Source organism: Cnephaeus nilssonii (genome assembly GCF_951640355.1).
Source record: "Cnephaeus nilssonii genome assembly, chromosome: 2".
Taxonomy (NCBI): Eukaryota; Metazoa; Chordata; class Mammalia; order Chiroptera; family Vespertilionidae; genus Cnephaeus; species Cnephaeus nilssonii.
Genome location: NC_137073.1, coordinates 64,954,162 through 64,971,293, shown reverse-complemented (window position 1 = coordinate 64,971,293; position 17,132 = coordinate 64,954,162). Strand labels below are relative to the sequence as shown.

The following is a 17,132-nucleotide window of genomic DNA, read 5'->3' as shown; positions in this document are numbered from 1 at the left end:
TTAATATAGAAACTTTCTTTGTTTCCTATAACAAGTTATGAAAGTTTCTGTTCATTTTATTCTGGGAATTTATTTAAGTAGATTTAGAAAAGATTGCACACCCAGCAGACTTTACACATGGTTTCATTATTCAAATAGGTTTTGATTGACATAATCTGTGCACATAGCAAGATAGTGTTGTATTCATATATTTAATTGTTTTTATATTTCTCTAGTATATATTTAAAAAATATGTACTTCTATATTTTTGTTATTCTGTGATGATGAAAACTGACCAGGTATTCAGATTTCTCTTTTCTTGTTAGACATTGTTATTCCTGAAAACTGATATTCTATAATTATGCAGCTTACATTTGCAAATATCATTGTTTAAAAAACTAAGCGATAATAATAGGAATTTGCTGGAGATATTCTAGAATAATATTCATATATATGTGTATTTTTTTCCTAATACTACATATCCTGCAAAGTAATTCTTGGTTTAAAACTGATCATTTCTCTTTAAAACTCACATACACACATGCCCTGCAGGTGAACTGGGAGATAGTAGGACCCAATTCTCAGGACGCCTTACCACCACAGAACAGAGACATCGCAGACCCAGTGAGCGGTGCCTTCTATTTTGGAGAGGGAGAAGGTGGCGTGAGAACCATAATTCTGACCATTCATCCTCACGAAGAAATTGAAGTCGAAGAGACTTTCGTTATTAAACTTAAACTTGTGAAGGGACAAGCTAAGTTAGACTCCAGAGCTAATGCTGTTACATTAACAGTAAGTCGGATTTTTTATTTTCCCACAGAATTTTTGGTGGCGTTATCAGAAAATTCATTTACATGTGGTGAAACTCTATAGGCTTATGATGAATTGAAAGTTATAAAACCATAATTCCTATGGTTGTTAAGTTAGTTTCTTACATACCTAATTAATGGTATTAGTTCTAAGAAGGGTTTAATGTAGTGAAGCATACTTATTTTATATTCTCTAAGAAAATTTGGTGAATATTTGCCACTTTTAGGGAGGAGGTATTTGTGATGTCATCCTAAATATTGGCTATCTTTGCCATCAAAATACATAAACATTATTAACCAGTTACAAGTCAGACTGTGTGAAGGTAGAATGGTACTTGTTCAACTAGCACAGTGGTCGGCAAACTCATTAGTCAACAGAGCCAAATATCAACAGTACAACGATTGAAATTTCTTTTGAGAGCCAAATTTTTTAAACTTAAACTTCTTCTTTTAACACCACTTCTTCAAAATAGACTCGCCCAGGTTGTGGTATTTTGTGGAAGAGCCACACTCAAGGGGCCAAAGAGCCGCATGTGGCTCGCGAGCCGCAGTTTGCCGACCACGGAACTAGCACAATGATGTGTTGGATTAGATTCAGATTCAGTGTATTTGATACGAACCACCCAGTCCATCAGGGCAGAAAGTGGTTGGACCAAGGCTACTGAAAACAATGCAGAGAAATGACATCTTTTAAGTTTGGAAAATACTCTTGTCTTGGGCCTGTATCAGTCAAACTTCTCCAGAGAAATAGAGAGAGAGGGAGGAAATGAGAAAGGAGGAGAGGGAGAGTGAGGAGAGATTGAGGGAACCAACAAGCTCCCCAAGCTCTGGGTGTTCTTATATTGAAATTTGGGGGGATAAGGAGATTGACAGTCTTGGCAGAGGACTATTTCACACTACCATAAAGGATTCTAAAACTGAGTATTGCAGAATAAGTCATCTCTTTCCCCAGTTTACTTTGGCAGAAAAAGAAATGGCAAGCAGGCAGTCTGGCAGGCAGAAAACCCAGGCACGAGTTGAAGTTGTAGTCTTGAGTTTGAATTCTGTAGGGCAGGCCAGCAGGCTGGAAACTCACACAGGATTTCTTGAGGCAGGATGTCTCCTCCTGAAATCTCAGTATTCTCTCTCAAGGCCTTCAACTGATTGGTTGAGGCCCACACACATTATTGAGGACAGTCTCCTTTACTTAAGGTAAACTGATTGTAAATATTAATCACATCTACAGAATACCTTCATGGCAACGTCTAGATGTGTTTGTCCAAACAATTGGGCACCATCATCTATAAATTGACATATAAAACTAAGTATCACGGGACCTTTTGCCTCTCTCTACCTTGTATTATAACCAGTAGAAAGAAGTTAGTAAAAATTAACTGGTTAAGCAAAACAAACATAAGGCAAAATAAACCTACATTGAGGCATGAAAATACTATCCTCTTGAGATTCTGCAAATTGTAGTTTTCTGGACACTAAATCCCATTATTATCCTTGGGGAATAAGAACTTGCTTGTTTTAGGTAACAATCAGTGTAATAAAGAAGGTTTAAAAATCAGATAGCTAGATAGATTTGAGTATTATTTCTATGTCTCTTCCATTTCTTCAGCATTGATTGATAAGTCGGATACTGTATTTTCATCCATAGTTGTTATATATGGTATTCACTCTGCTGTTTCTATTTTTAGATACAGAAGTTTGGAGATCCCAATGGAGTGGTTCAGTTTGCTCCTGAGTCTTTGTCTGTGAAGACCTATTTGGAGCCATCAGCTCTGGAAGGGCCCCTGATCATCACTTTCTTTGTCAAAAGAGTCAAGGGCATTTTTGGAGAGATTAAGGTATCATTTTTCATTTTATTTTTAAGTAGAGTAACAATTTGCTTAACAAACATGGTTGAGAGGGACAGAGAAACTGCGTTGTTCTGATTAAAGGCTTTCATAAACTGAAAGGTTTTCATAAACTGAGGGGACATAAGTTTTCACAGAAGCTGAGAAGTACCTCGGGCTCTCCAGCCAGGCCCCGCCTTCAGCAATCTCTCCACATTGCATCACAATCAGGTTAAAAAGACCTTCCTCACACTCAGTCATGAAGAGTATGATTAAACTGTTTTGTATTTTCTGGTTTGCTACTTTTCCTACTTAAATCTCTGATATTTGTAAATTGCTTAATGTATTCTCTAGTGCTCTATTTCTCAATAGAATTTTTAAATATAGCAACTGACTTTTAAGAGGTTGCATTTGAGTGTTTATTGATATAGAACATTTGAAGATGCCCTTGTAAATCATCAAGATACTTGTCTAACTGATCTAGGTTACATATTTTGTAAAAATTTCTCTATGAAGTTACCTCTTTTCCTGTAACTGCTACTTGTTCAGTTGAAGCTTTATGGTTTGGAGGGCGAAAATTCTTGGAAAATAACTTTTAATTCTAAGAAATCGAATAGATATTTCCTTGTAGTTAAAGAACAGACAAGACCAAATTCTGATGTGAAGCATTCGGTTATCTAGTCACTTTTTACTTTCAACCACTGTGTGTGGTTCGCTCTGGAATGACTGGTGTTACCTCCATTTTAAAGTTAACTTGCTCTTCTTTAGCTCTTCAAAATTCTTCTATTCTTTTAGGAGTAGGTAAAATGAGATCTCGTAGTCTTGTCCTGCAAATTGCATACGACAGCCTTAAGGAGTGAAGATACTTTCATGACACATACGTCACTCCTCTATACTCCTCTGTACTTTCTAAACTAACTGCTTGGAGACTGAATATAATGAAGCACAATTAATATTTCCCTTTTGTATATTAGAAAGGAAAACACAATTTAAAGGATTTTGATTCAATTTACTGAATCATATAACATTGTTGGATTTTTTCCCCCCTTTTATCTTAGGTTTACTGGGAAATAAGTAGTCAGTTTGATATTACTGGAGACTTTCTTTCTACAAAAGGCTTTTTCACCATTGCTGATGGAGAGCGTGAAGTGAGCTTTGATGTTCATTTGCTACCAGATGATGTACCCGAGATAGAGGAAGCCTATGTGATCCAGCTCGTTTCTGTGGAGGGAGGAGCAGAACTGGACCCGGAAAAATGCATCACACAGTTCTCTGTTTCTGCAAATGATGACCCACATGGAGTATTCGCTCTGTATGCAGGTCACCAGTCTCTGCTCATTGAGCAGGACCTCAGTAGGTCCATCCAAATCAATGTAACCCGGCTTGCCGGGACTTTCGGAGATGTGGCTGTTAGATATCGAATATCATCTGATCATAAGGAGCAGCCAGTTGTTACAGAGAATGCAGAGAGGCAGCTGGTGGTCCGAGACGGTGCCCGCTCTAAAGTGGACACGGTGCCAGTAAAGAGCCAGGTTTGTAGTCTTTCTTGATTTCCTGGTCATTCCAATTAAGCTCCTTGACTTACCTCAGGATCAGATTAAATCTTATTCGGAAATGAAATGTAACCATGAAAAATGCCTTGGAAAATGCATAGTGATTATTGGGTAATACAAAGAGTGAAGTATTCACAGATTATAAGTGAATAAGTATATTTCAATTTGAAGATGAAATATTTTTGTCTAGATAGTAGCAGGCATTTATTTAATCCTTCAAAGTTCCAGAAATCATTTCAATTGATATACATACACACCCCAATATACACACACATGCCCACATACACACACAGACATACACACATGCACATAAACACACAGGATACTTGTTGAAGGGGAGAAATTTAGGCTTTCTTGTGGGACTGGCCTCCCCCTGGAGTTTGGAGGGCCTGCATGAACACACGGACTGGTATCTGCTTCTCTCCTTGTGCATCTGTGTGGAAAGTGGCTCTGACTGTCTGTGATGGTAAAAACTAGAGAAGGCGGTAGACAGCTGTGGCAGATGTTTGGGATTCGAGTGAAAAGAATGTGTATTTCCTGTGAGTCCTGTAGGTACCTCAGCAGCCTTTCTCAGTTTGAATCACAGAAAGTGATGCGAGTAACTCTGTCTTACTCCTTCTGAGGATGGTAGTACATAGCTAGTGTCATTCTATATGCATAGGAGATAAGTTAATTTATTTCATACATGGGATGCATTATGGCACTGGGGATTAATGATCTCATTGTTGGGAAAGGCTGCCCCAGAGGGTAACCAGATTGAAATAATCCTGGGAAAAATATGTGGGGTGGATTGTGAAGCTAGGTGAGAATCTAAGAAAGGTCGTGGTCTCTGAAGATTGGTGAGGGGTGGAATTCTGAAGTCTTTGAGGAACACCCACGTCAGTCCATGAGCGGTCCAGAATTTGAGTGACTTCATGGAAGGATAGTGGTCAGCCAGTGTTAGGCAAGAAAGGACTACATCAGGGAGGCAAAATTTTTGTCATTCTTTCTCAAAGCAACACCCCCACCCCCCATCCCAAACCTTGAATGTGCCAGAAGATTGGTGGGAAGGTCTAAGGGGGACTGAGGGAATATTGAAACATCATACCATGACCCCTTTCCCCACTGTAGATCCTGAACCATGAATCACACAAAAACTGGGATAAACGGGAGCTTTACTGTATGCCTGATGGAAGTCATGATTGATATAGGTCTGGCCTTTACCTTCCTGAAAGTGACAGAAAGCTTCAAGACTTACCCACAACATTGTTTCTTTGTGGAAAGAAACCCCACAAAGCAGTATTAGGAGAAAAATGAAGCAGTTTGCTATTTGTATTCCATCCACTAAGATCAGTGTTGATGATCTTATTTCATATAAGTTTATGATAAGTATAAAATAGGCTGCCATTCAGAATAAGCAATAAGCATATTATATTAATTCATACCTAGTATTGTAGCCTGTTGATCTTTCGTGCACCTGAGTCTTTTGTTGTTTAGTAAAGGATAAAAATGGAGGCTTCTTAGTGACACATGGGTTCCATAATTATTCCCCTGTAGTTCTTTGGGAAATTGACTCAGTGCCACATACCTATTGTGTCAATGTCTAACTTCTGTTTTCTATAAACAAAAATTCTTAAGACTGGAATAGAGTGCAAAGTTGGGGAAATAAGAGGTGGATTAATTTAACCAGAATATCCTTTTATTAGGTCTCATTTACAAATGATCAGAGTTTCTTTTAAATACAGTGTGCTTAAGTTACATGATGTTATTATAATATTACACAATAACTTGACACATTTTCCCACACATATCTGTGTAACATCACCTTCTAAACACCTTCATGTTATAATCTCTGCTAACGAATATGGGGACATTCCTTCAGCTTTTCTAGGAATAGTTTTATTTTATATATCTTATATTGATAGTAAGGTTCCATTTGACACTGAGACATGGCACATTGATGATTTGACCATTCTGTTCTTTCACTAAGCAATGTGGCAAGTACAAAATTATTCTCAGACTATGTATAGGAAAACCCAAATTTGTGATAAATATTACATGGACTAAAACCATTGATCTGCCTAAGTCTGAGATCATCTGTTGCCAGTGCTACCTGGAACATTTTGAAAGATGGTAGTCTTCTTTTGATTTCACTTTGAAAGTTTAATAATATAGTTTATAAAAATACTTAACTTTCCTAATACCTGTTTGAATCATCTATGAATTTTTAATACCTTTTTGAACCTATTTTAATTATTTCTATTTTTAAAAGAGAGCCAACAAAAGTTGACTAACTGATGAACACGTGAAAGCTTCCTTTTGTTTCTTTATTTTAACATCTTTTATTAACATATTTAAAATTGCACAGGCTCCTTCTTTCTCTCACATTTCAGGAATGTGGTGTAGGACTAGACGTCGATTATATTAGGTGTTGCTGTGTCTTCCAAGGTAATTGTGTGGGGCAGGGTGTGACACACACAAACCAAGGGTAGGATTTTTTCTGTGGTCCCCTTCTTCCTTCACACCCTGGATATAATGCATTGCTCTCTGAAGTTTGTAAGATACTAATTACAAGAATTATATACCGTTCTCCTTGTTCTACCCTCGTAAAAAATTAAGACCTTGGACAGGTCAGCCACAGAGCAGGGCAGTAGATTTAAGAACACAGAAAGTTTCCATTAGGCTCTGAAACTAGAAGACTCTTGGTGCTGATTTAACATCAGGACCTGGGCGTATAAACTGTTGCCTCCCCTGGGTAACAATAGACTTCTTTTATGAGGTGCATCCTGATGGATAAGACTCGTTGGCATAATAAAGAAACACGTCTAAGTTTAAAATTATTTAAGCTAGAATGCAAGAATTTTACATTTGTGGTTGAGTCATCTATTCAAACATTTATTGAGTGTTCACCCTGTGCCAGCCATTGCCATAAGCACAGCCGGTACAGAGGTGACAAAGACACAATCTCTGTCATCCTGTTGCTCCTTGTCTAGTGCAGAAGGCCGTTAACTGCAGTTATAAAAGCGTGGGTTAGTGGTGTTTGAGATGTGTGCAGGATATTATGGAGCTGTACATTCTTTCCACTGGAGCCCAGATGTGATCAAGCATGATGGGAACCATGTAGGATAGTATTGGTAATGCAGTCCTAGAACAGGGAAATGGCAGGGCATGCTGGAGAACACGCCCTCTCCTAGTAACCTTCAAAGTCCTTTCAAATTAATCCCCCTGGGTTTCTTCTGTAGTAAACAAGCTTTTCCTCCACTTTGCTGTTACTGCTGTTCAACTTCACCGTTCAATTGCTGTACCCTGGGGATTTGCTGCGGCCACAAGTATGTGTGTGCTGGCTGAGCTCGTGAACAGAGCAGCCGGGTGGGGAGGCACAAATGATTGGGAGCCTAGCCCTTCATTCTTTAGGAAACAGGGACAAAAAAATCCTTAGCTGCCCAGCCAGTGAACTGCCTGGGAAAGAGGGGGCATACCCTTAGAAGAGCGGTGGGAAACAAGTGAGTGAAGGCAGGACATTGTGATTTATTTCTGTTTCCTTAGCAATTGACCTATGATTCATGTTCAGTGAATGCCATTTTGACAAAAATGAAGATTGATTGAATGAACGAGACATCTGTTCCCCTCATGTTGCGCAACATTTGAAATCACTATGGTACATATTTTGCACATTTGGAGGGTGTGATGTATGTTTAAGAACATTATCTTTAAAAGAAGAATGGAATTCATAGAAATGGTTATTTATACATTCAATAAAGATGTACAGAATATTTTAGCAATATTCCAGGTTATGTGGTAACTTGCCTGATCCATTATCAACTATTTCTGTGGGAAAATGTATTGTATAGTTAAAAAAAATCTATTAGAGAAACATCAATTTTAAAATTCAGGATTTCCCCTCTTTTGTTGGATTCTAAAACTTTGAAAATTGATACTTAATACACGGCATTGGTAATTATTTGTCAAATAATAATTGCACCTAAATCATTATTCATTTTGAGTAAATATGGATTATTATTTACTATCAATGAAGAGGTATTTCTGGTTTTAGGAGCTGACACTATTCACCTGTGGCTCCTTCCATTCCTGTAGCACATGATTCTATCACTAATAGTACTTCTTGTGAGTCTCATTCCTGAGACCACTTGGGAACACATGGAGAATTTGCACATTTGTGTTTTATATACTCTACTAGAGGCCAGGTGCACGAAATTCATACACGGGGAGGGGGGGGGGTCCTCTCAGCCCAGCCTGCACCCTCTCCAAACCAGGAGAGACTGCTGGCTCCTAATCGCTCACCTGCCTGCCAGCCTGATCGCCCCTCACTGCCTCTGCGTGCCAACCTGATTGCTCCTAACTGCCCCCCTGCCAGTCTGGTCGCCCCTAACTGCCCCCCGCCAGGTTGCCCTCAACTGCCCACTCCTTGCTGGCCTGGTCACTCCTAGCTTTCCCCCACTGGCCTGGTCACCCCTTACTGCCCCCTGCTGCTGGCCAGGTCACCCCCAACTGCCCACTCCTTGCCGGCCTGGTCACACCTAACTGTCCCCCTGCTGGCCTGGTCACCTCCAACTGCCCCCTACCCCCGCCAGCCTAGTCGCCCCTCACTGCCCCCCCTGCCAGCCTTATCACCCCCAATGGCACCCCCCCCCCAGCTGGCCTGGTTGCCTCTTACTGCCCCCCCTGCCAGCCTGGCCACCCCCAACTGCCCCCCCTGCTGGCCTGGTTGCCCCTCACGGCACCCCTGCCGGCCTGGTCGCCCCACGCAGCCTGTGTGTTCAGTCATTTGATTGTCTCTCACTAACCCCCCTGCTGGCCTTGTCTCCCCATGCAGCCTGCTTGTTCAGTCATTTGGTCATCCCTCATTAACCCCCCTGCTGGCCTGGTCGCCCCATGCAGCCTGCTTGTTCAGTTGTTTGGTTGTCCCTCACTAACTCCCCTGCCGGCCTGGTCGTAGGCAGTCATCTTGTGAGGGCGTGATGGTCAATTTGCATATTACCTCTTTATTATATAGGATTACTATCACTCTTCACCCCACAGTCTCCATAACAGTGATTTGTTTTATAACATGAAGGAAAGGGCATTGATTGATGAAACATGCAAACGTATTCTGAGGTCATGTGCTAATGACTAATGCCAATGTCATTATTTTTCTCTGAAAATTATTTTTTAATACTTAAAGTCATGGATACTGTTTATAGGTCTTCCTATCACTGGGCTCTAATTTCACCTTGCAACTGGTGACTGTGATGCTTGTTGGTGGACGTTCCTATGGCGTGCCAAAAATTCTCCAGGAAGCCAAATCCGCTATCCTACCTGTTCCTGAGAAAGCTGCCAATTCTCAGGTAATTGGCCCTGGGTGTGGTACTATCTGGATACTACCAGGCAGCAACTTTTATAGGAAGGACTAAGATTCAGAGAATTTTAAAAGATTCACTATTACCTTAAATCATCCCATCTTGTGGGGGGATGGGTGGAAAAGGTGAAAGAGATTAAGAAGTACAAATTGCCAGTTATTAAATAGTCACAAAGATATAAAGTACAGCATAGGGAATATAGTCAACAATATTGTAATAACCATGTATGGTATCATATGGATACTAGATTTATCAAAGTGATCACTTTGTAAGGTATATAAATGCCTAATCACTATGCTCTACACCTGAAACTAATATAATACTACTAGAGGCCCAGTGCACGAAATTCGTGCACGGAGGGGGGGGAGTGTGTCCCTCAGCCCAGTCTGCACTCTCTCCAATCTGGGACCCCTCGAGGGATGTTCGACTATTGTTTAGGCCCGATCCTACTGGTAGGACCCTACCAGTAGGATCGGGCCTAAACGGGCAGTCAGACATCCCTCTCACAATCCAGGACTGCTGGCTCCCAACTGCTCACCTGCCTGCCTTCCTGATTGCCCCTAACCACTTCTGCCTGCCAACCTGATCAACCCCTAACCACTCTCCTGCCAGCCTGATCACCCCCTAACCACTCCCCTGCCAGCCTGATTGATGCTTAACTGCTCCCCTGCCAGGCTGTTTGCCCCTAACTGCCCTCCCTTGCAGGCCTGGTCCCCCCAACTGCTCTCCCCTGCAGACCTGGTCCCCCCAACTGCTCTCCTCTGCAGGCCTGGGTCCCCCACAACTGCCCTTCCCTGCAGGCCCAGTCACCCCCAATTTCCCTCCTCTGCCGGCCTTGGTCACCCCTAACTGCCCTCTCCTGCAGACTTGATCACCCCCAACTGCCCTCCCTTGCAGGCCTGATCCCTCCCAACTGCCCTCCCCTGCTGGCCTGATCACCCACAACTGCCCTCCCTTGCAGACCTGGTCCCTCCCAACTGCCCTCCACTGCTGGTCATCTTGTGGCGGCCGTCTTGTGTCCACATGGGGGCAGCCATCTTGTGTGTTGGAGTGATGGTCAATTTGCATATCACTCTTTTATTAGATAGGATATCTGTAGTTGAAAAATAAATTTGGATTTAAAAATAAAAATGTAAGTAATCCTATGAATATCAAAGTAGACATTATGGCTATACCATATGAAAACAATTTGTCAATTTTCAACTTTAGGTAGAATAATATATTTCCTTTTTGGAGTTTTAGAAAGATTGTATCTTGTAAAATTTGAATGTAAAGTATAGAATTTTAAAAATAATAGTCACTTTGAGTCAGAATTAGCAAGGTTTTTTTCTTGACATTAAATATTTAATATTGAAGCATTTTATATTAAACTAAAGGCCCAGTGAACGAATTTGTGCATGGGTGGGGTCCCTCGGCCTGGCCGACGATCGGGGCTGATTGTGGCTGTGGGAGGTTGGCCGCGAGGAAGGGATATAGGAGGTTGGTCGTCTGGGGGGAGGGGCCACAGGAGGTTGGCCAGCTGGTCCAATTGGGGCCATTGGGGCCAGCCGGCTGGGGGGAGGGGCCACAAGAGGTTGGCTGGTGGCCCCAATTGGGGTCATTGGGACTGGCCAGCCAGAGGGAAGGACCGTGGGAAGTTGGCCGACCAGGGGGAGGGACCATGGGAGGTTGGCTGTAGGAGCACACTGACCACCAGGGGGAAGCTCCTGCATTGAGCGTCTGCCCCCTGGTGGTCAGTGCGCGTCATAGCACCTGTCAATTGGTTGGTTGGTCATTTGGTAGCTTAGGCTTTTATATATATATAGATAATTAAAATTAGAATGAAACCTAAGTTAATATTGCAGTCTTTTTCATCTATTAACCTTGTAAAGATTTGCCTTTCATTGTTGAGGCTCCTGTGGCAAATTTGTGCTGATATAGGCATAGTGGTTGAGCACCGACCTATAAACCAGGAGGTCAAGGTTTGATTCCTAGTCAGGGCACATGCCCAGGTTGCTGGCTCAATCCCCAGTAGGGGGTGTGCAGGAAGCAGATTCTCTCACACCATTGATGTTTCCATCTCTCCTTCCCTCTCCCTTCCTCTCAGAAATCAATAATAATAGATTTTTAAAAAATAAAAATAAAAAAATAAAATGGTGAGAATGAGTCTTAATATAGAATCATTGATCATATGGTATCTCAAATTTATAGATAATGGGACCAAAAGAGGTAAACTGATTTGTCCAAATAAAGCCAGGAATCTGGTTTTATTCTTACTCATTGACCAGAACTTAATTCATCTATAAATCATTTATAAATCCTGGGGTCCCCTGAAAAGGTTGCCCTTAAAGAAAATATCTTACTTTATGTGAATGAAAAAGATGACTATTTAAAAAAATCTTTGATGCTTTCTTATCCTCAAAAATAAAAAAAGATATTCAATTGAAAAAAAAAAACAACTAAAAGAACCTTAATAAAAAAAAATCTAGTTCCTGGTGCTCATTTTATAAACAAAGAATATATTATTATGTCTTAGGAAGAATTCAAATTTCAGTTCTAGACAAATTGGGTTCCATAAAGAACCACGAACAAGCCATAGTAAACTGCCAGTTTTAATCCATTGCTTTCATTTAACCATAATTACATTTGTCTTTTTGGATATTGTTAATTTAAAGGATTACATTTTGATTTAAAGAAATAAACTACAGTCAAAATTATAAAATAGAATAAGTTATCAAGTCTCAGGTGTCATTTCTTAAACATTACTCTTTATTTGAATATATTCTAAAACAGGAAAACATATTGTGTAAACAAAGAAGAAGTTGACGTTTTAATCCACTCTCCAGAAAACAAGGGTCTATAGAGAGAAGTTAAATATTCTCCGCATGTTTTTCCTCAGGTGGGATTTGAATCGACCGCCTTTTCCCTCACGAACATCACTGCCGGCACAAGCCAAGTGGTGATTTCTAGGAGAGGCACCTATGGCTCCATCGTGGTTTCCTGGGTGGCTGGATATGCACCTGGATTAGAAGTGCCTGAATTCGTTGTTGGCAACATGACCCCAAAACTGGGTGAGTTGTAGGTTTTCTAAGATCTGTTCTGTAACACATGAAGGTATGTAATTGGCCTCTGATTTTCTTGGGTCATCCTTATTCTGGGGAAATGACCTGTTTGTTTTGTAATATAGCTTGGTGAGGATGAGAGAAAGTTTATTCAGTCAAATGAAAAATTTCATACCTCACTGGAAATAGTGGTCACTAAGCTCACTTTATACATCAGGAGTTTGTTAAAAGTAGTTCTAAAAACTTAAACTGGATCATACAGTAATAAGAATAAAAAAGGCACACCTTTGTGTTCATGTACATGTTCACCTGAATATTTGACAGTAGAGCAACTGTTACTTAATCTACTTTCTTTTTCAATGATACCATTAGTTTTATGAGGGTCAGTGAGATGATGTTAGAGGGTTAGACCTCGACCAGGTAGACAGGGATTGAAGACAAGGGTGGAGGAGGCAACGTTTATGTGTTTTAGTGAACTTGCTGTACATTTATTTCCCTCTTCCCCCACCTTTAAAATGTTTTTCTTTTCGTAGCCTGTAATAGAATTTTGGAAAAGGAAATATTTCACTACATTTTTAACCGTTTGCACTCGGATGTCGAGTGTGACTCGACACGGTTAGCATTAGAATAAAGGAATTGAGAAAAAAGCAAGCGAGTGCAAAGGGTTAAGAGTCGAATCCCAATTTAAGAACTCAGAAAGGATACCCTACTTCCCTTTTCATGTTTCCTTTCAGGGAGCCTTTCCTTTTCCCACGGAGAACAAAGTAAAGGCGTCTTGTTCTGGACGTTTCCCAGGCCTGGTCAGCCAGAGGCCTTTGTTGTTCACCTCTCAGGAGTCCAGAGCAGTGCCCCTGGTGGGGCCGAACTTAGGTAAGATGTCTCTGAAGAATAATCTGGAATGTATCTATTGAAACAGAAACACACACACACAAGAAAAAAAGCAAAAACAAAACACACCACGAGATCACTTTCCCTGAAGCAAATGCAAAAACAGTTTTTGTGGAGGAACACATGGCCTGCATGCCCAAGATGCCATGGAGGCAGGCTGACTTTCACACAGGCACCACCACTCTTTGCCTTGAAGACAGTTCATCACCATGGACTCTAATTCAAGAGGGTTGGCCTGGGGTAACATCTCCAATAAGAAACATAATGGCAAAGTCACCTATTTTGAAAGGGGCTGTCTTTTGAGAAGTAACTAGAAAATACCTGCTTTCCGAAAGGGATTCAGAGTAAGAAGAAGCCGTCACAATCTGCACTAATAAAAGAGAAATATGCAAATTGACTATACCTCCGTGACGCCAATCAGCCAATCAGGAGTGGGTATGCACATTAACCCAACAAAGATGGTGGGTTAATTTGCATATGCAGGCCGGGTGGGGCGGGATTCCTGCTATGAGAGGGAGGGCGGGGGCGGAGGGAGCTACAGGAGCAGCGCTCTGGCCGGGAGCAAGGACTTGCAGGCTCCCAGGTGGCCGGGAGCGAAGCCAGGGGAAGGAAGGCCTATTCTTGCACCAATCTTCGTGCAATGGGCCTCTAGTAGAGTAATAATATGACCTGTGCCATTGGCTCTTTTGAATTTAATTTAAATCAGAATACTTGCAGATAAATATGTTCAAGCCAAAAGCAATTTACTTTTCTCATGGTTAGGAAGGGCTTGATCAAAACAGTAGAAGGCAGACTTTAGCACAGACTTATGGAGTTAGTCTTGGCTCTGCCACGTACTTGCCGTGTGACTTGGGGAAAGTTACAGGATCTTTCTGTTCTTCAGTTTACTTATTTGGAAAGTGGGAGGGAAATGTATGGGTAAAATTGGTGTGTGTTTAAGTGTGTTTGTATATATAATATGTTTATGTGGTTGGTAGCATCAAATATGGCTTTAGTTCATACTTATGTTATTTCAAAAGTGTTTGGTCATAGAATGTATTTTAGGGCAACAAATTCAAATGCTTTTTGCTTTAAGAATGATATGTGTTTATTCTACTCTTATTCTTCACAGCAGCCATATGACATAGATACTATTTTTAGTCCCATTTTATAGATAAAGAAAGTGAGTCACATATAGATTATGTAACATACCTAGTGTCACACAGATAATAATGGTTGGGACCCTGATTTGAATCTAGCTCTTAACCATTGTGCTATGTGCTATCAGTGCTTTACCATAGGGAGTGGTGGACCCTAGAGTATCCTTCCTAAAGGCATTCACATTCAGAAAAAAAAACCAAAACTGTTAGTCGAAGAAAATATGCCTGTGGTCTGGATTAGGCTGATGTTACTTCTGACATAATCATTAACTCACAACAAAACTCCATAGGATAAAGCTAAGGATTAATCATGCAGTCATGGAAGTTTTCTTCCAATCCACATATAAAATCCCAGTAGCATTTGTGTGAGGGAAGAGGCCCATTATGATACAAGGATTTTGCATCCAGCAAGGGCAACTATTTCTATTTGGTAGATAAGACACCTGGCTGACATCCAGAACATTCTAAGAATTTGTGGTTTCCTGTGCACTGATCCTAACAGAGAGCCTGACAGGTCAGACCTTTCAGAGAGCTGGTCTGGGCTGACCAGAGAAGCAGAGCAGGCACCTCTGAGCTCTTCACTTTGCTCCAACGTGTTAGGGCCCCTCGCCAGTAACAGCAGCTCCTGTTCTTACATTTCTTGTGCTCTGATTTTTTCATAGCAAATATGTAGGGTTTTATGGAATTTGAAAGAGCATGTCATGTTTATGATGCCCTCCTGAGCAGCTTCTTAAATGTGTGAAAAATGAATCTCTGCTGTGGTATTTCTATTTTCATCAATTCTTTCTTGTTTTTTTTTTTTTCTCTTCCAGATCAGGTTTCACTGTTGCCGAAATTGAGCCAATGGGAATCTTTCAATTTTCCCCTAGTTCAAGGCATATCGTCGTGTCAGAGGATACTCAGATGATCAGATTACACGTGCAAAGACTCTTTGGGTTCCACGGCAATCTTATTAAAGTTTCCTATCAGACAACCGCAGGAAGTGCAAAGCCACGGGAAGATTTTGAGCCTGTTCAGAATGGGGAGCTGCTTTTTCAGAAATTCCAAGCCGAGGTTCATTTTGAAATAATCATTATTAATGACCAGCTTCCCGAGATAGAAGAATTTTTTTACATTAATCTAACTGCAGTAGAAATTAAAGGATTGCAAAAGTTTACAAAAACAAACTGGCGACCGCGCCTGAATCTGGATTTCAGTGTGGCAGTGATCACAATACAGGATGATGATGACACAGGTCTCGTTCCCGTTGGAACTGACTCCTCCACCACACCCCCCGACGTGACCAAGGTAACTGCCACTCCACAGCCGACTGAAATGGTGGCCACTGTTACTGGGGCAACTGCGATCCCTGAGACACCTGTCACCCAGCCCGAGGTGGCCACTGGAACTGCAAATGTTTTCATTCATGGAGCCTTTAGTCTTGGGCCGCCCATTGTTTACGTTGAGGAGGAGATGAAGAATGGGACATTTAACACAGCAGAAGTTCTTATCCGCAGAACTGGTGGCTCTACTGGCAATGTCAGTGTCACGGTGAAAACTTTTGGTGAAAGGTCTGCTCAGAAGGAGCCACATGCATTGCCCTTTCATGATGCCGATGGACTTTCCAACCTAACGTGGGCGGTAGAAGAGGAGGACTTTGCCGAACAAACTCTCATCCTTGCATTTGCAGATGGAGAGAGAGAACGGAAAGTATTGGTTCAAATTTTGGACGATGATGAGCCTGAGGGGCAGGAATTCTTCTACGTGTTTCTCACAGACCCACGAGGGGGAGCACAGATCGTGCAGGGGAAGGATGACAACGGGTTTGCAGCTTTTGCCATGATCATTATTACAGGTATCTCTTTGGAGGGATGGCGAGAAAAATGTACCACGTTTGTGGTATAGGGTTTTCTATAAGGTCATGCTATCTTTAATTGAAAGAGCGAATTATTTGAAGTATTATAGTCATTCATTAAACATTGTTTTCCCAGACTTATAGACACAGAGCAGACTGGTGGTTGCCAGCGGGGGGAAAGGTTAGGGGATTGGGTGAAAGTGGGGAAGGGATTAAGAAACACAGAAGATAGTTATGAAATATTCATGGGGATCTAAAGTACAGTATAGGAAATATAGTCAACATTTTGATAACCATCTATGCTGCTAGGTGGGTATTGGCAATATGAGGAAAGCACTTTGTAAAGTATATAATTATCCAACCACTATGCTGTACACCTGAGACTGATACAAAACAATACTGAAAGTAAACTGTAATTGAAAAATAAAAATGGGGTAAAAAACAACAAAGAAAACCACATAGTCTTCCTATGGCATGGACCCACACCATGAACACAGGTGCTAGGCTAGAATTTAATGGACTGTAAATGTCACTTAGCTCAGAGCTAGTTAAACAATCTATACTTTTACAATATATAGAAAACCTTAAACATACTTAAGTCCATGTTCTTCCTCTGAAATATACTTAATTTAGTCATCCAAGTACACAATTGCCTATCCTGTTTCGAACCCTCATTCTGGATTGCCCAACCACTTTCAATAATCCATCCCAAAGTCTGAGATCTCATTATCAA

At 41.1% G+C, this 17,132-nt stretch overlaps 1 protein-coding gene across 1 annotated transcript in view; it reads left to right on the top strand.

Annotated features, from left to right (window-relative positions):
• ADGRV1 (adhesion G protein-coupled receptor V1) overlaps nucleotides 1–17,132 on the top strand; it is a gene marked incomplete at its 5' end in the record, with an annotated part of 444,372 nt that overhangs the window by 141,304 nt on the left and 285,936 nt on the right. Inside the window, 7 exons of the mRNA XM_079797671.1 lie at nucleotides 532–771; nucleotides 2,471–2,620; nucleotides 3,667–4,140; nucleotides 9,342–9,485; nucleotides 12,376–12,547; nucleotides 13,273–13,408; nucleotides 15,378–16,399. Of these exons, the coding sequence (XP_079653797.1) occupies nucleotides 532–771; nucleotides 2,471–2,620; nucleotides 3,667–4,140; nucleotides 9,342–9,485; nucleotides 12,376–12,547; nucleotides 13,273–13,408; nucleotides 15,378–16,399 (2,338 nt within the window). The remainder of the gene's footprint in view (nucleotides 1–531; nucleotides 772–2,470; nucleotides 2,621–3,666; nucleotides 4,141–9,341; nucleotides 9,486–12,375; nucleotides 12,548–13,272; nucleotides 13,409–15,377; nucleotides 16,400–17,132) is intronic.